Source organism: Nipponia nippon, unplaced genomic scaffold (genome assembly GCF_047370975.1).
Source record: "Nipponia nippon isolate SJK-2023a ecotype South Korea unplaced genomic scaffold, ASM4737097v1 scaffold_1, whole genome shotgun sequence".
NCBI lineage: Eukaryota > Metazoa > Chordata > Aves > Pelecaniformes > Threskiornithidae > Nipponia > Nipponia nippon.
In genome coordinates this window covers 96157332-96170903 of record NW_028262290.1, presented here as the reverse complement: position 1 = coordinate 96170903, position 13572 = coordinate 96157332, and the positions used below count along the sequence as shown (strand labels likewise).

At 43.7% G+C, this 13572-nt stretch overlaps 2 protein-coding genes across 5 annotated transcripts in view; one reads left to right on the top strand and one right to left on the bottom strand.

Moving 5' to 3' along the window:
* MAK (male germ cell associated kinase) overlaps nt 1-8497 on the top strand; it is a 34514-nt gene extending 26017 nt beyond the window's left edge. For all 3 annotated transcript variants that reach the window (XM_087763244.1, XM_087763237.1, XM_087763230.1), the window contains 2 exons: nt 1491-1619; nt 4852-8497. In XM_087763244.1, the coding sequence (XP_087619370.1) occupies nt 1491-1619; nt 4852-5006 (284 nt within the window). In that variant the 3' untranslated portion in view covers nt 5007-8497. The remainder of the gene's footprint in view (nt 1-1490; nt 1620-4851) is intronic.
* Nucleotides 8498-8724: 227 nt separating this feature from the next.
* Nucleotides 8725-13572, bottom strand: LOC104021826 (transmembrane protein 14C-like). Of its 2 annotated transcripts, none has more exons than XM_087763256.1 (4): nt 13098-13572; nt 11860-11961; nt 9785-9869; nt 8725-9547 (listed from the first exon to the last, which is right to left on the bottom strand). In XM_087763256.1, the coding sequence occupies exons 1-4, from the start codon at nt 13231-13233 to the stop codon at nt 9490-9492; spliced, it is 381 nt and encodes a 126-aa protein (XP_087619382.1). In that variant the 5' UTR covers nt 13234-13572; the 3' UTR covers nt 8725-9489. The 2 variants fall into 2 exon arrangements, with proteins under 2 accessions (XP_087619382.1, XP_087619389.1); XM_087763263.1 differs by lacking the exon at nt 13098-13572 and adding an exon at nt 12466-12703.

Below are 13572 nucleotides of genomic sequence, written 5' to 3'. Positions count from 1 at the left end.
TATGTGCACAGGCAGGTGAACGAACCACTAAAACTGCTGCTTTTGTTTTTCAGGCAAAGGAAGAACAACTTAAAGACTGCAAGAAAGTTAAATTTCATTAGAACACTTTAATAAAGTTGTATTTTTCACTAGGACTTTTGTGTCGTTCTTTACTGTGTTGGAGACTGGCATCAACTGGATACAGGGAAGCCACATGGAGACCCAAGTATTTGCGGGACTAACAGAAGTGACAGTTTGGGGAGACTGGCAAAACTGAGTTAGCTGAATGCTTTTTATTAGTGCTCCTGAACAGGGAGTTATGCAATGACCCAACACAGCTGTAATTAGCTGAGGATGCCTTTGACCAATTTTGCAGCTTATAGATCCACTGCTCTGAGCTCTGAAATTATCACAGAAGACTGGGAGTGTCTGTGTGAAGAGGAACATTTTGGGATTGCACTGAGGCCAGAGATTTAGGAAACAAAAACTGTCAAATCGGATGTTGCGTGTTTTACTGCAACTACCATTGAAAACATGCTGAATAGTAGTATGATAGAAATGCTCACACTTGATAAAGGTCAAATTAAAACTACTGTGTATGGCCTTGTAGTTCACAAATTTAATACTACTGAATACAGAACCACACCACTACAGAAAGGCACTTCTCTCTGGACATTGTGCCAGCAGAGTCTTAACACTGTCCCAAGTGATGACAGACACAGAGAAGGTAAGAAATTTTCTTGGAACAGGGAGTCTAAATATTGTAACAGATCACTCTGCCATTGGACAATAATTTCAGTACTAATTTTGTGTGTAAATGCACAATGTTTCTCAGCTTCCAAATGAGGATGGTTATGTCAACCTTCGCAAGGTAGCACTCCTTTAAAGAAAGATCTGGACCAAAACTAGGCACAATAAAATTATAACCAGGGTTAAAGAAAGAGGGTAATTGGGTCTGACTTTTATAGCAGGCCTTTAGCTGTGGAACGAGCAAAGTCAACTTCAAGTGGTGCACCACTTCCCACAAGAGAAGTTTGGTTCCATTATTTTAGATAGATTTAGGCCAGACATGTTGAGCACAAGAGTACTGTTGAGTGCTAGTTTTCAACTGCTGAAGTACTTAAGCCAGCTTCCAGTAAAGCAAGTAGGTGTAAGTAGAAGGTAAGATCCTGCCTTTCTCTAAAACTCAGTGTAAACCTTTCTATGTGGTCTAAGTTGAATGAAAGTACTAATGAAATGTTCATCCTGCTCTGTTGTCTTTGTTCCTGCTAAATCACGTATCAGATGTACTGGATCTGCAGCTTAGCGAGTCTGTTAGGTGCTGTAAAGGGTCCAACTAATACACAAAGCAAAGAATGAATATATACTTTTTTTCATCAGACAAGCACTAGGGAGTTTTTAAAGAACACATGCTTACTCTTGTGGTACTGCAAATATATTTTGAAGTGACTATAAAAAGTAGGCAAGGTTTTCTGAAAACCGAAAATACTAAAACTCTGTAATGTCAACAGGAAATCCTGGCTTTGTAAGTGGTGCTGCTTACAACCCATCAGGAGTATATATCCCTTCCTTTCATAAAAAAGAAGTTGGATCAGCTGGACAACGGATACAGCTAGCTCCTCTTGGTGCACCTGTATCAGGTAAGAAACATCCTTATACCATACGTATCTGGGACAAAGAGAAATGTTCATTCCCCGTGCTTCCTAAAAGATTTATTAGCCCTTAGTAAGGTTTTCCTCAAGTTCTGTAAATAAAATTCTAGGGCATAAATTGTTCTTAACGTAAGTGAATTGAATGTAGGTGTCTAGAGGCAGTCCTGATACCCAGAGAAACTATTGCTGCTATTATTTCTTAGGTAAAAGAGAAAATAAAGGCGCAAACGTTTTGTAATTCTAGAAGGTCCGGACCATTTGCTAAACTACTGTTCATTAGTGGTGAAGGGCTAAGCAGAATTGTAAAAATATGTAACTCTACAAGTCTATAGCAAATGGTCACGTAGATTGGACACAAATATAAATCCATGATTTATGTAGCTAGTAGCAATTGGTACAGTCACCAACTAGTAAGTATGCAAAATAGATAAGTTCACAGTTTTAAAAAAGCCTTAGATTTGAGGGGGTTTGGAGGAATTTTCTTGACAGTGACTTTCATGTAGCTTGGAGCTTTCTTGTGTGGGTCTTTAATCAGTTTAATGTCACTTAATGCAATTGAATGGTGCTGATCCATGCTTACAGTGGCCTCAACAATTTCAAAAAAGGCAAAGACCTTCATCAAGTGACTTAGTAAATTCACAAAGAATGTTACAGATACGGTATAAGCAGTAAATTCAAATTATTTGCTCTCTCATTTACTGGCCCTATCTAGTTGGCCTGTGGTTTCTGCAGTGGTCATGTAAGGCAGGTTTTCACTGTGTCTTCACCTCAGTATGCTGGCTATGTAAGTCTGTGGATACTGAGATGACACTACTCTTGTACTCATGAAATATCACAAGAGTGCTGTGGGAAGTGAAACTTTCCATGTTGCTACATTACAGAAGGTAAAAGCCAAACAAGAGAATGCAAATGACCAGTGCTTAACAGTTATGATACAGAAATGATTACATTACAGCTGTAGATTACATTAACAAACACATTAAAAGGCTGTTCCGTTCATCAGTTAAAAACAATGTGAAATCTGTTCTGAAGGTAACTGTTCCCTTGGATCCTCTGCGGTACGGATGACATTCTGAGCACCTTCTTTGTTGGTATGTTTCTGACTCAGCAAAGATGAACGGAAGTGCTCAGGATGCAGGAGAAACTGGTTCGTGAATGAAGATTTAGAGCCGTTGTCCAAAACCCAACAGCACACTTCTCTAGTTACTTCGGAGGAAATAGCAAGGCCCTAAACTAATTGTGAATTGTTTAGCTAAAGGGCCTATCGCAGACCAGTCCGATATGGTCCTGCTTAATAATGTTGTCTTTTTGCTGACTTGCTCTTTTGAGTTACCTGTTCCCCTTAGGAACTTGCCAGTGACTTCTGAGAGGGAGAGAGGGAAGGAAGGAGATGGCACATATATATAAAATACACTTAAATGTATGCATATTCTGAGGCTGAGTTGATCAGAAACCCACCAGGGAAGGCTGGAGCTGCACTTCATTATCTTATCAACTCACCACTGAAACACAACGACGAGAGTTTTGATTTGTCACAGTGTGTGGATCAAGAAGTTCACAGGAGGACAAAATCTGCAACTATCTCTAGACTGCTGTGAATAGTGAGAATGAAAAGGAATTACTTATGGTGATCCAAAGGGAAATAAATTCACTGTTAATCTGTAATTAGAAATGGAAAATGTGTAGTAAAAGTCAGAAAGGCTGGCAGATGGAAGTCAATTAAGAGACTCTTCCATGTCCTGGAGAAGAGCAAGAATCCTATTGCTTAAACCCCTCACATTTAGCCTACACTCTGCAGACTTGCATGGGAAGAGAGATAAGGATGAAGCAAATGGCAGTTTTTTATCTCCTATCTGTCAATATTTAAACATTAACATTTTTGGTGGCCCTTTGTGTTGTATTATCCAAAGTGAAATAAGTTATGCTTTCAATTGCTTTTGCTCTTTTCATTTGTTCTGTTAAGTTTTTTAATGCCATAGCTTAAATAATTTAATGCAGTATAAAAGATCAGTTTCTCTGAGGAAAATGCAATGCCAAGACCCAAGAAAAGTGACCTTCATTGCCAAGGGAGGGTGGGCTGGAATCGTACTTGCTGATGAAAGATGGGGATTGCCAGCCTACAATAAAAAGGAACAGTATTAGTTTTCAAAGAGGTGGAGACCTGACCCCCAGTTTGAGTTCAGGGTGAAGAAATTTAACCTTTCAGTGAAGAAATCTAAACCTCTCCGGCACAAAAAAAAGTATCAGTAATACCTAACAAAAGGCTAAACTATGAAAGTAGGAATGGAAGCAGCAAGACATACTTTAGGCATGCTAAAGAAACAACGCTAAGGTATATTAGGAGTATATATATTTCTTATATATACAAATCCTAACAGGATTTCTTCTTATATATAAAGAGAGGTCCCAAATGACTGACTTTAAAGGCTTGGAAAAATAGCAGAATTGGTGATTAACATGAAGAAAACCATGAGCAGTGAGCCCCTGCAGCAGGGCAATTACTGTAATCACATGAAGCTTAAGCATGTAGTCAGTACCTGAAATGCAGAAAGGGGAAATCTGGGTAGGAAGGCCGGGAATATAGTAGCACACTACTACCAGGGCCTGAGACTGAGTGGATGCCAATATAAGGGATAAAAAACCCTGACGACGTGGAAGAGATCCTATGAAATCTATAGAGACATGGGAAATGGAGATGAAGCGGACTCGCCACCAGCTACACCAGGAGTTCTCAGCTAAGCAGGAGGGGAATAAGAGGCATAACATCTCAAAAGGAAGAAGAGGGTCTCCAGAAGCTGTCCTTCAGTCTAGGCTGTTTGGCTTTTAATAAGCTTAGCAATGTTATAATTATATGCTTTTTCAGATATTTGAGATGATAGAGGAAAGAACACTTCCATTGTGTAGCCATTTTGTAATAGGAGATACAGAGCTGTAGACATACACATCAGTTTTTCCACTGAATTTCTGTCTCAATGTTTTCTCAAGGGATTGTTGCAAAACAAGTATCCAGTAGATGAAAATTACCAGTAAGATACACAAACTGTAAGAAACATTAACCTTATCTGAAAACAAGCATTGACAGCATATCAGAGACCAAAGCATCCTGCTGTGTTAGCATCCTTGAGTACCACAAGTCACCTTTAAGCTCTCATTCTTTTATCTGTAAAGGAGTGAAATATCTTTTGAGTCATAACTAATTCTGAGTTCTTGTTCCTTTCAGATTATTCCTGGAAAACCAAAGCTGCTCGTGCTCAGTTACCGGGTCCTACTTTCAATTCAGCAGCAAAAAACGTGACTATTTTAACTCGCCCACCAACAATTCAGCCAGTACATGGAAGAACAGACTGGGTGGCCAAATATGGAGGAAACAGATAGAAAACGCCATCCTACATAGATATTATGTGAGCTGTGTTCAGTTCTCCTGCACTGGAAACCTGAAATGCCTATTTGCTCTCACTTTTCCTAAGACTATGCAATAGTAAAAAAGAAAAAAAACCGACCTTGTGTTCTATTACCTGTATAGTACATATACCACCACATAAAATACGGGCTATAAAGTAGGATTTATTTGAAGTATTGTATAACACATATTGCCAAAACTACTGAGAATTAGATTTCACTCGACATTTTTCTATAGATGGATCTCCTATCCTTGCTCTCAAGTACACAAGCAGCTAGAAGCAGGGCTAAAACAGAGCAGCACCAGACTTTCAGGTATTAGGCTGGTTCCTGACCAGAAAGATGAGAGTCAAAGCACAGATCAGGCTTTGTGAAGAACACCACGCTCTCATACATGGATTTCAGAACTCACTTGTACTTAAGAGTTACTTAGAGTCTGTAATGTGCAAATATTCGTAATAGCAATGATAACTCCTTGTAGCAGGACATAAGCAATCCACTGAAAAATAGTACACAAGGAAGGTCTAAAAACTTGGCCCATATATGGCTATAGAATGATATAGCAATATTGGCAAATAGTTAAACAAGTACCGAATGCTAGCCTTACCTTGCCAAGCTGTAGTGAAGCCTAAAAATTAGATTCTACTGTTATAATTAACTTACGACCATTTTTGGTCAAAGATCTGTGGAGATTTATATCTGTTCTGTCAAGGGAGTGTCACAGTGACATTTAAAGGAGCCTGAATCGCTGCAGTCTGTCAGTCATTTTAAGGGTGAATTAGCCAAAAAGCCGCAAGTTATCATTAAACTCCTGTTTCTACATGTTTTTATTGGGTGATCGCACTAAACTACAGAAGCTGAATAAGCTACACAATGGAGGATATTGGGCTGTTCTTCAGAGACATTGCTTTCTGGTTTAGATCTTAAAGGCCAACTTAGGTACCTGAAAACACACAACAAACTTTAATAATGCAATACCTCACTATTTATATGCTCATTCAATACTTTCCCTGGCTTCTATGCTAAGTTTTATAGTAATATCCTGCAAAGGATCTTGCAACGTACAATGAATTGTTTCTAGGATGTTGAGCTACGCTACTACTGTTAACTGCATTTAGCATAGATTCTTTAGCCTTAGTAGTTACATTAAAGCTGCCATTTTAAAGTACAAAATGAGTATGTACGTTCCTCAAAGATGTAAAGCTGTTAAAGATTACTTTAAGCATTGTAAAAAAGAAATGTATTTGTATGGCTTTTATAACTGCATATAAAAATTTAAATTCCTGTTGCTGACCTAATGTGCCACAATATATGGGTTATGTTAACTTACTGGAAATTGATTTAATCTAAAACAGTTGTACCAAAAGTCAAATATTTTGTTATGAAAATTGCACCTAAAGAAAATGCCACTTTAATACTGGAAAAGCTACATAGGGATAGGGATATCTGCTTAGTAATGCACTAGAGACTTTAATTCAATTGCCATTGGTCTAGGCTTAATTATTTGTTGTGCCCTTAGTATTAACAGATGTCCCTATGCTATTTAAATGCATCTTAATTTATCTGCAGAATATATCTGTAACTGGCTATGGCAATGAAGGACAACCTCAGACTTTCTGTAACAGGCATAAATGCACTGGTTTCATAATTAAAAAAAAAGAAAAATTAATCACTCATCTCTAGTACAAGACACCAGTGACTTAGTTAAAATCACAGTCTGGGCAAGGAATTAACTAGTAACGTGTCCATAGCTTACATGTCCATAAATCACCTACATCAGAAAAATAAATAGGTACTATTTATGGTACTAAACATGGCTAAAAGAAACATGCTGTCCTTACCATAGGATAATGAACATCGAACCGGCTTTGACATAACCATAACAGCCTTTACTTGTCCATAACGAAAGTGTGACAAATGTTAAGAAATTCTTGTTGTAAACAGCAAGAAAAAACAGAAGTAAGAGGCTAATAGGCTTTGTACAGTCATTTTAACTCTGATTCATTGATACACGTTGAACTGTTAGTGCAGAAATGCCATCTAATGCTCAAGAAATGTAGTATATGCTGATAAAGTTCCAAGGGGGTAAAAAGTACATAAAGCGCCGGCTTTTCTCTCCTCCCTTTGATTGGATTACTACTGTTTTTCCTGAACATGAAAAGTGGTAACGAGTTCTACCAGCAGTTCTCAATTCAAGCTACTGCTTTCCAAAGCTCATGAAACAGCAGCAAGGTGTAACACTTTGGTCTAAGTTTAAAAGCTCATCAGTCCAGTTCCCTGCTTTGTGTTGTCTTTATTCCATTAAAGGACAAATGCAGCCCAAATTCACACGTTACCTGATTTGAGACCAGCATTACACAGTTAGAAAACTGATGGATTGTGGCTGTTCTCAGTTTATTGCAGGAGATGCACTTCTGTTTGCATCTTCCGCAGAAGATAACTGCTTCAAAAGCAGTATGAAGCAGCAAATAACCCGCACAGTAGTTTCAAGAGAAGTGTCTTAAATGCTAATGTCTGGCTTATTAACCCTTTCAAAGCTAGAGCAAAGACATTTAGACACCTGCTAGGTCCGCAGCCTGGGATTAGGCACTTAAAAGGATGATTTATAAACACACCATCTGCTGTCCTGGGCACCCCTTGTTTCTATGCAGGGCAGTAAGAAGGAAAAGTAAATACGGGTGAGCAGCTGAAGCTGAACTCTGCAGGCTGGTGGACAGGAGCTCTAGGAAAGGGCCCTGAGTCCAGCTCCCCCGCCAAGAGCTCTCGCTGCCCGCGCTCAAACCAGCTCTGACCCGAATTGTGTGGCCTGGGACCAGGCTGCTGAGACCCTTGCCCTTGCCGGAGCTGTGCCGGCGCCTGGCCACGTCCCTGCTGATCCGGAACCCAGTCCGCTGACTCGGCAGCCCGGCTTGACCACAGCCCTGCCTCATCGCTGCGACTCGCCGGGCCAACCACGGCACTGCTGGCAGAGCCTGGCTGCTGCCACCGGCCCAGCTCTGCGCCCCTGCTCAGGCAGTGCGGGGCCACCACCCTGCCCGTTCTGCTGCGGGAAGGAAGACCACAAGACGTCACCATCCTCCTAAGGTACTAGCCTGATATTTAGAGAGCTCTGAGCAACTCCGGAGTCTCACCGATCTAACAGATCAATCCCACTGTTTCCCGCTCTCCCAGTCCCAGCCACCAAAGAAGAAAGGTTGAGGAAATCGAAGCTCAGGATCTGCGCAGAAAGGGACATCAGTTAAATGAGACCAGAAAAGGGATACGTTACCATCCATGTGTAGCTCCAGGATTACTTCAGCATGGCAAGTTTATATTTAGAATGATTTCAGGCATCAAGGGAATCAACTGAGGACAAAGACTGATCAACTGAGCCCTTCAGTCTTTAAATAAACTTTCATAGAGCATTTTTCAAATCTGAAATAGATGATTCCTCTCAGAAAAAAAAAAATATATATATTTTTAATGTAATGCTTGTCTGAAATATATGGTCTGTATGCTTTTGTTCTCTACACTTCCTCCCAGTTCATGGGATTTTTATATTTACAAGTCACTAGATTCAGGGAACGGAATAGAGATAATTTATACAATCCACGTTCACAAATATATTCGGACACCCTGCGGGAAAGGCACCAAACTGTATCAATCCAGATGAACAATTAAAGAAAAAAAAAAAAAGTTGTGTAGAACACAAAAATTTGTAATAATAATTTGTTCATTTATTTAGAATAACAATTCTTATTAAATACAAGAGCTATGCCTACAATTCAGCATTATCTAATAAAGCATATTTTTGATTTATGAATAATAATCTGTAAAAGTGAAAAGAATGACATTTAGCTGGGCACTTTTGCTTACAAGTAATTGCAAGTAACAGGTTTGCATTTACTGCATTACAGCAGAACCTCGACAGCCTGCTCCGTGATTGTGTTTTGTGGGACCAGGTGCTAACGCACAGTGCTGGGAGAAGAAAGCCCCTGACTGACAAACGTGATGACCGGATAAACTGGCAGGGAAGTGGAAGGGGAGGGGTAACGTAATAAGCATGTTGTTATATTAATTACTAGTGATAAATTGGCAACTCCTCTCCCCTTGTTTTAAGAGGTATAGATGATTTTAGAATGACAAGTCCAGATGTACATTTAAGCTTCAATCCTGCAACTGTCTGTATGCAAGTGCCAAGAGGTCTTCGCCTACAGTAAGCGGCAGGACCAGAAGCTAAACTAACACTATGCTTGTATTTTCTTGCTTCACAGTGCAGAAAATCTTAAGACAAATACCATTTTGGAAGACATAACAAGGGTTCTTAACGTCGGTCCTTTAAAAACACAACCCACGTGCGTTAGCATATGAAAAACACAATGCACAGAGAGCAGTGCCTTTTCCACTTTTGTGTAGCACATTTAGGCAGTTGCATTTTCAGGCTTCTCAATCACGCATCTTCAAGTGACTTGATGCAGACTTATGGCTTAAGAGGCTTTTCCATGATTTGCAGCCCAAGCCGTCCAACCATCAGTAAACTGTTGAACAGAATAGTTGTTATATATAAAGAAAAAAAGGGGAGGGAAAGGCAAAAATCCCATAAAGAACAAGACAGAAGAAAACACTGACATGATTTCATTCAGCTGAACTCCACCATAAGATTTCATTTTTCACAGAACTTACCACATAACATTTGTAAAACAATATAATCTGCAAATAAGTTAAATAAAATGCCTATTCAAAAATACAGACAAGAACAAAAGAGAGGTGACTACCTGGCACCAGCAATTATCCCAGGCATTGCTTTTCTGGAGTTGTAAAATCTCATTCCCATAACAGCAGACAGGGTTCCAGACGCCACTGTTGAAAAGAAGCCCGGTCAGATCTATTTGAAATAGAAACACCAGCGCAGCACCGCAAGGCTTGGACATTTCGCAGCGCCAACCAAACAGGCCTGTGTCGACAGACAGGAACGCCTCCCTCCTCTCCGCAAGGAAGCCTATGCAAACATTTTATTTATTTTTGTTAAACAGCAGAGCTGTGGCAAGCTTCTCCGCAGCTTTGGTAAGCGTGCTCCGCTGCTCAGTAGAAGTGAGCAGATCTCATTAGGGTTGAGACCACTGTCTAATCACCCACAGCCTCCAATCCTCTGGGCAGATCACTAACTCTCCCTCAGTTTCTCCTTACTTGCAGAAGAATTATTATTTCCTTGAATACAGATAGGCTCAAAACTGCCAGGAAGCTGGGACGGTGACAAAGTTCACTATGTGGGAGGCAAATATTCTTACAGTTCCCATTTCTCTGTGACATTCTGCACTGGAAGGTGGCACTAAATACTACAACTAGAAATAAAACAATCCCACCTGAAAATATGAATTAGCAAACAGAAAGCAATCTAAGGGATCAAACTGAAAGAGCGACTAACATTTTAAAGATTATTCCAAATTATTTAATCTCTATGTCTGGAAAAAAAAATCCCACCAATATTCACATAAAAGTTATGGGGCTGTTGTTTCTTCGAAGAAGAAAGGCAGGCGCAGGTGGTGTATACCTTTCTCCAAAGCTTCAAGTTTGTTTGCACCAGACAGGGCAAAAGGTATTCTGAAGATACTCTGTCAAGGCTCTTTTTCCGGATTTCTACCCTCCATGTACTGTGACCAACCTAAAGCTCAGCGGGAGCCGCAACTGCACATCGCAGCAGGGCTGAGAAGGAATGGATGAATAAAGAGTTGTACTAGAGTGGGACACAACACCGCTTTCAGGAGGTCCAATTGAAAGCACTACGTGCATCACATCAGGATACAAGGAAGCTGCTCATTTTTCTGTCATGACACTGCCTGAAAACTCGTGCCGGAGATGCACAGCTGCTCCCACGGCATGCCAGAGCAGAAGAGAAAGTTCACAAGTGGAAACTTTGCTTCTTATTGAGCTGTGGTTTACATTTCATTCCTTACTGACAAGGCAGTTTGGTCCTCTGCAGTATCTACCAGGGGTTTCATAAAGCCTTTCAGCACATTACGTGACCAAGTCCTGTTGGTTTTAAGTAGTCTTAAATCACTGTAATGCTATAGTATCCTAACAGTAACAATCCTACGGTGTAGCTAGAAGGAACTAGAAGGAACCCCAAGAGGTCATCTAGGCTAACCTAGTGCCCAAAGGCAAGATCAATCCCTGTCAGATACTGGTCGAACCACTTATTAAAGTCCTGCAGTGATGGAAGCCCCTGAGGTTCACCGGATCTCTTCCAGTGCTTCATAACACTTTCTGCTGTCTTTTTATCCTTCTGCTTCACCTGAAGGGTTAACTGCAAGCTAAGCCCACAACTTCTTGTCCCATCTACCATAAGCAAGGAGATTAGATCCTTCCCTCCTTTCTTTTATATACTTCAGACTGTTCCTTCCACAGCGTACGATGCATTAAAACATACGCTGCTCTTCTTCGGAGATGCCTCTGCAAACCAATACTCCATAAAGCCATATACTGCTTGTCACAGTGCTTTCACCATTGCTCAAATGCCTATTCCGTGACCACAGACTGGGAACGCTGCTTCACAACCAAACATTTTTCATGTACGTTTCCTGTGCCCACACTGGTTTAACACGGTATCTCGTCTGGCAGAGGACGCAGGTATTTCTCACCAACTCTGGCTTCCAGAAGGGCAACCGAGGTCTTAGAACCAGGTACCGTGCTGTTGCACAAATACCTCCTGGCTACGGGCAGGAGGCCCTGCCACCACTTAGAACATTTGTATAAATAAAAGGGCGCAGACAGGCTGAAACGTGCTAGAAAAAAGGTTACTATTCCCACTGCTACCGGTAATGCTTAGTACTTGGGTGCCGAGCAAACTTACCGAGGGAAAGCCACACATTCTTTGGATCTTTGGACTGCTGGTAGGCACCTAGTCCTGCTAAGCCACCGAAGAGAAGACCGGCTGCTAGAGAAGGGACGCTGCCTTGAGTAAAATGAAAAGAAAAGCAGTTAGTGAAAGAACACACAGAAAGCAAGCCTGCAAACCAAACAAAAGCGCTGGCAAGTTCACATTCACCACTAAAAAAAAAAAAAAAAAAAAATACCGCAAACCCAGTCTAAACCAAGCAGAAGATACTGGAGTGGCGGTTTTTTATCAGAGAGACACTTGCAGTCCTCAGCCGAGCACGGTCTCCCTGCAACAGGGATTTCGCCCGCCGTGGCGGGGCGGCTGCCCGCAGCGGAGCGGGCCCTTGCGCCCGAGCTCCCCGCCGCGCCGGCTGAGGCGGCGGCTCCCGGCCAGCGCCCGGGCCGGGCCGCAGCCCCGAGGTCGGCCCGGCAGCGGCACAGCGCTCCCTCCCGAAGCGCTCCGACACCCGCCGCCGCGCCGGGGCCGGGGCCGGGGCCGGGGCCGGGGCCGGGCGGAGCGGAGGACTGCCTGCCTGCCTGCGGGCAGGACCGGGGCACCCCCGCCGCCGGCGGCACCTACCTGCCTTGGCGTAGCCGACGACGCCGCCCGCCGCCACCAGCGCGGCGTAGCCGAAGCCCAGCCAGTCGTACTCCATCTGCGGGCAGCGGAGGCCGCGGGCACCCCCCGGGCCTGGCCTCGCCCCGCCGCCCCCCGCTCCGACCTTGGGCCGCCCTCCCCGCGGCGGCACCGCCTCTCCCGGAGCTCCCGCCCGCCGTGACGGGCACCCGGGGGGAGGCCGCTCGCCGCCTGCCGGGGCCGGGGCCGGGGCCGGGGCCGGGTGGGGGCCTGCGGCGCGGCCCGTCCTGCGGTTGCGCGGGAGTAAAGAGCGGTCACCCGTTACCGACACGGGCAAAAGAGGCTCGGCTTCGGGACATTAATTTAATTTACTGCCAATTAATAACGGAGGAGGAAAGTGATAAATAAACCAAAACCACCTCCTCCCCTTCTTCCCAGGCTGAACATCACTGGGGCTCCCCGGGGCAGGGGGAATGGGGGCAGCGGTCAGGCTGTAATGCCTCGTCTCGGCGGCTCCTTCCTCCTCACGCTCGTCCCCTGCTCCAGCCTGGGGTCCCTCCCACGGGAGACAGTCCTTCATGGGCAGACTGCTCCAGCCTGGGTCCCCCGCGGGGCCATAGGTCCTGCCAGCAAACCTGCTCCTGCGTGGGCTCCTCTTTCCACGGGCTGCATGTCCACCTGCTCCGGCATGAGGTCCTCCGTGGGCTGCAGGTGGAGATCTGCTCCCCCGTGCTCCCCCACGGGTTGCAGGGGGACAACCTGCTTCACCATGGTCTTCTCCAGGGGCTGCAGGGGAATCTCTGCTCCAGTGCCTGGAGCACCTCCTCCCCTTCTGCTCTGACCTGGGTGTCTGCGGGGCCGTTTCTCTCACGGTTTGCTCACTCCTCTCTCACAGCTGCTGCTGCGCTGTGTTTTTTCCCTTTCTTAAATATGTTATCCCAGAGGCACCACTGCCATCGCTGATGGGCTCAGCTTTGGCCAGCGGTGGGTCCGTCTTGGAGCTGGCTGGAGCTGTCTCTGCCCAACATGAGGGCAGCTCCTGGTGTCTTCTCACAGAAGCCCCCCGCTGCCACAACCTTGCCCCGTAAGCCCAATACGGATGTCAAAGGA

Coding starts and splice junctions, on each gene's coding strand:
- LOC104021826 (XM_087763256.1), bottom strand. CDS start 13,233: ATGGTGAAGCAGGTTGTCCCCCTGCAACCCGTGGGGGAGCACGGGGGA. Junction 11,962..13,097: donor AGGAGCCCACGCAGGAGCAG/GTTTGCTGGCAG, acceptor ATTTTACTCAAG/GCAGCGTCCCTTCTCTAGCA. Junction 9,870..11,859: donor GAATGTGTGGCTTTCCCTCG/GTAAGTTTGCTC, acceptor TCTTTTCAACAG/TGGCGTCTGGAACCCTGTCT.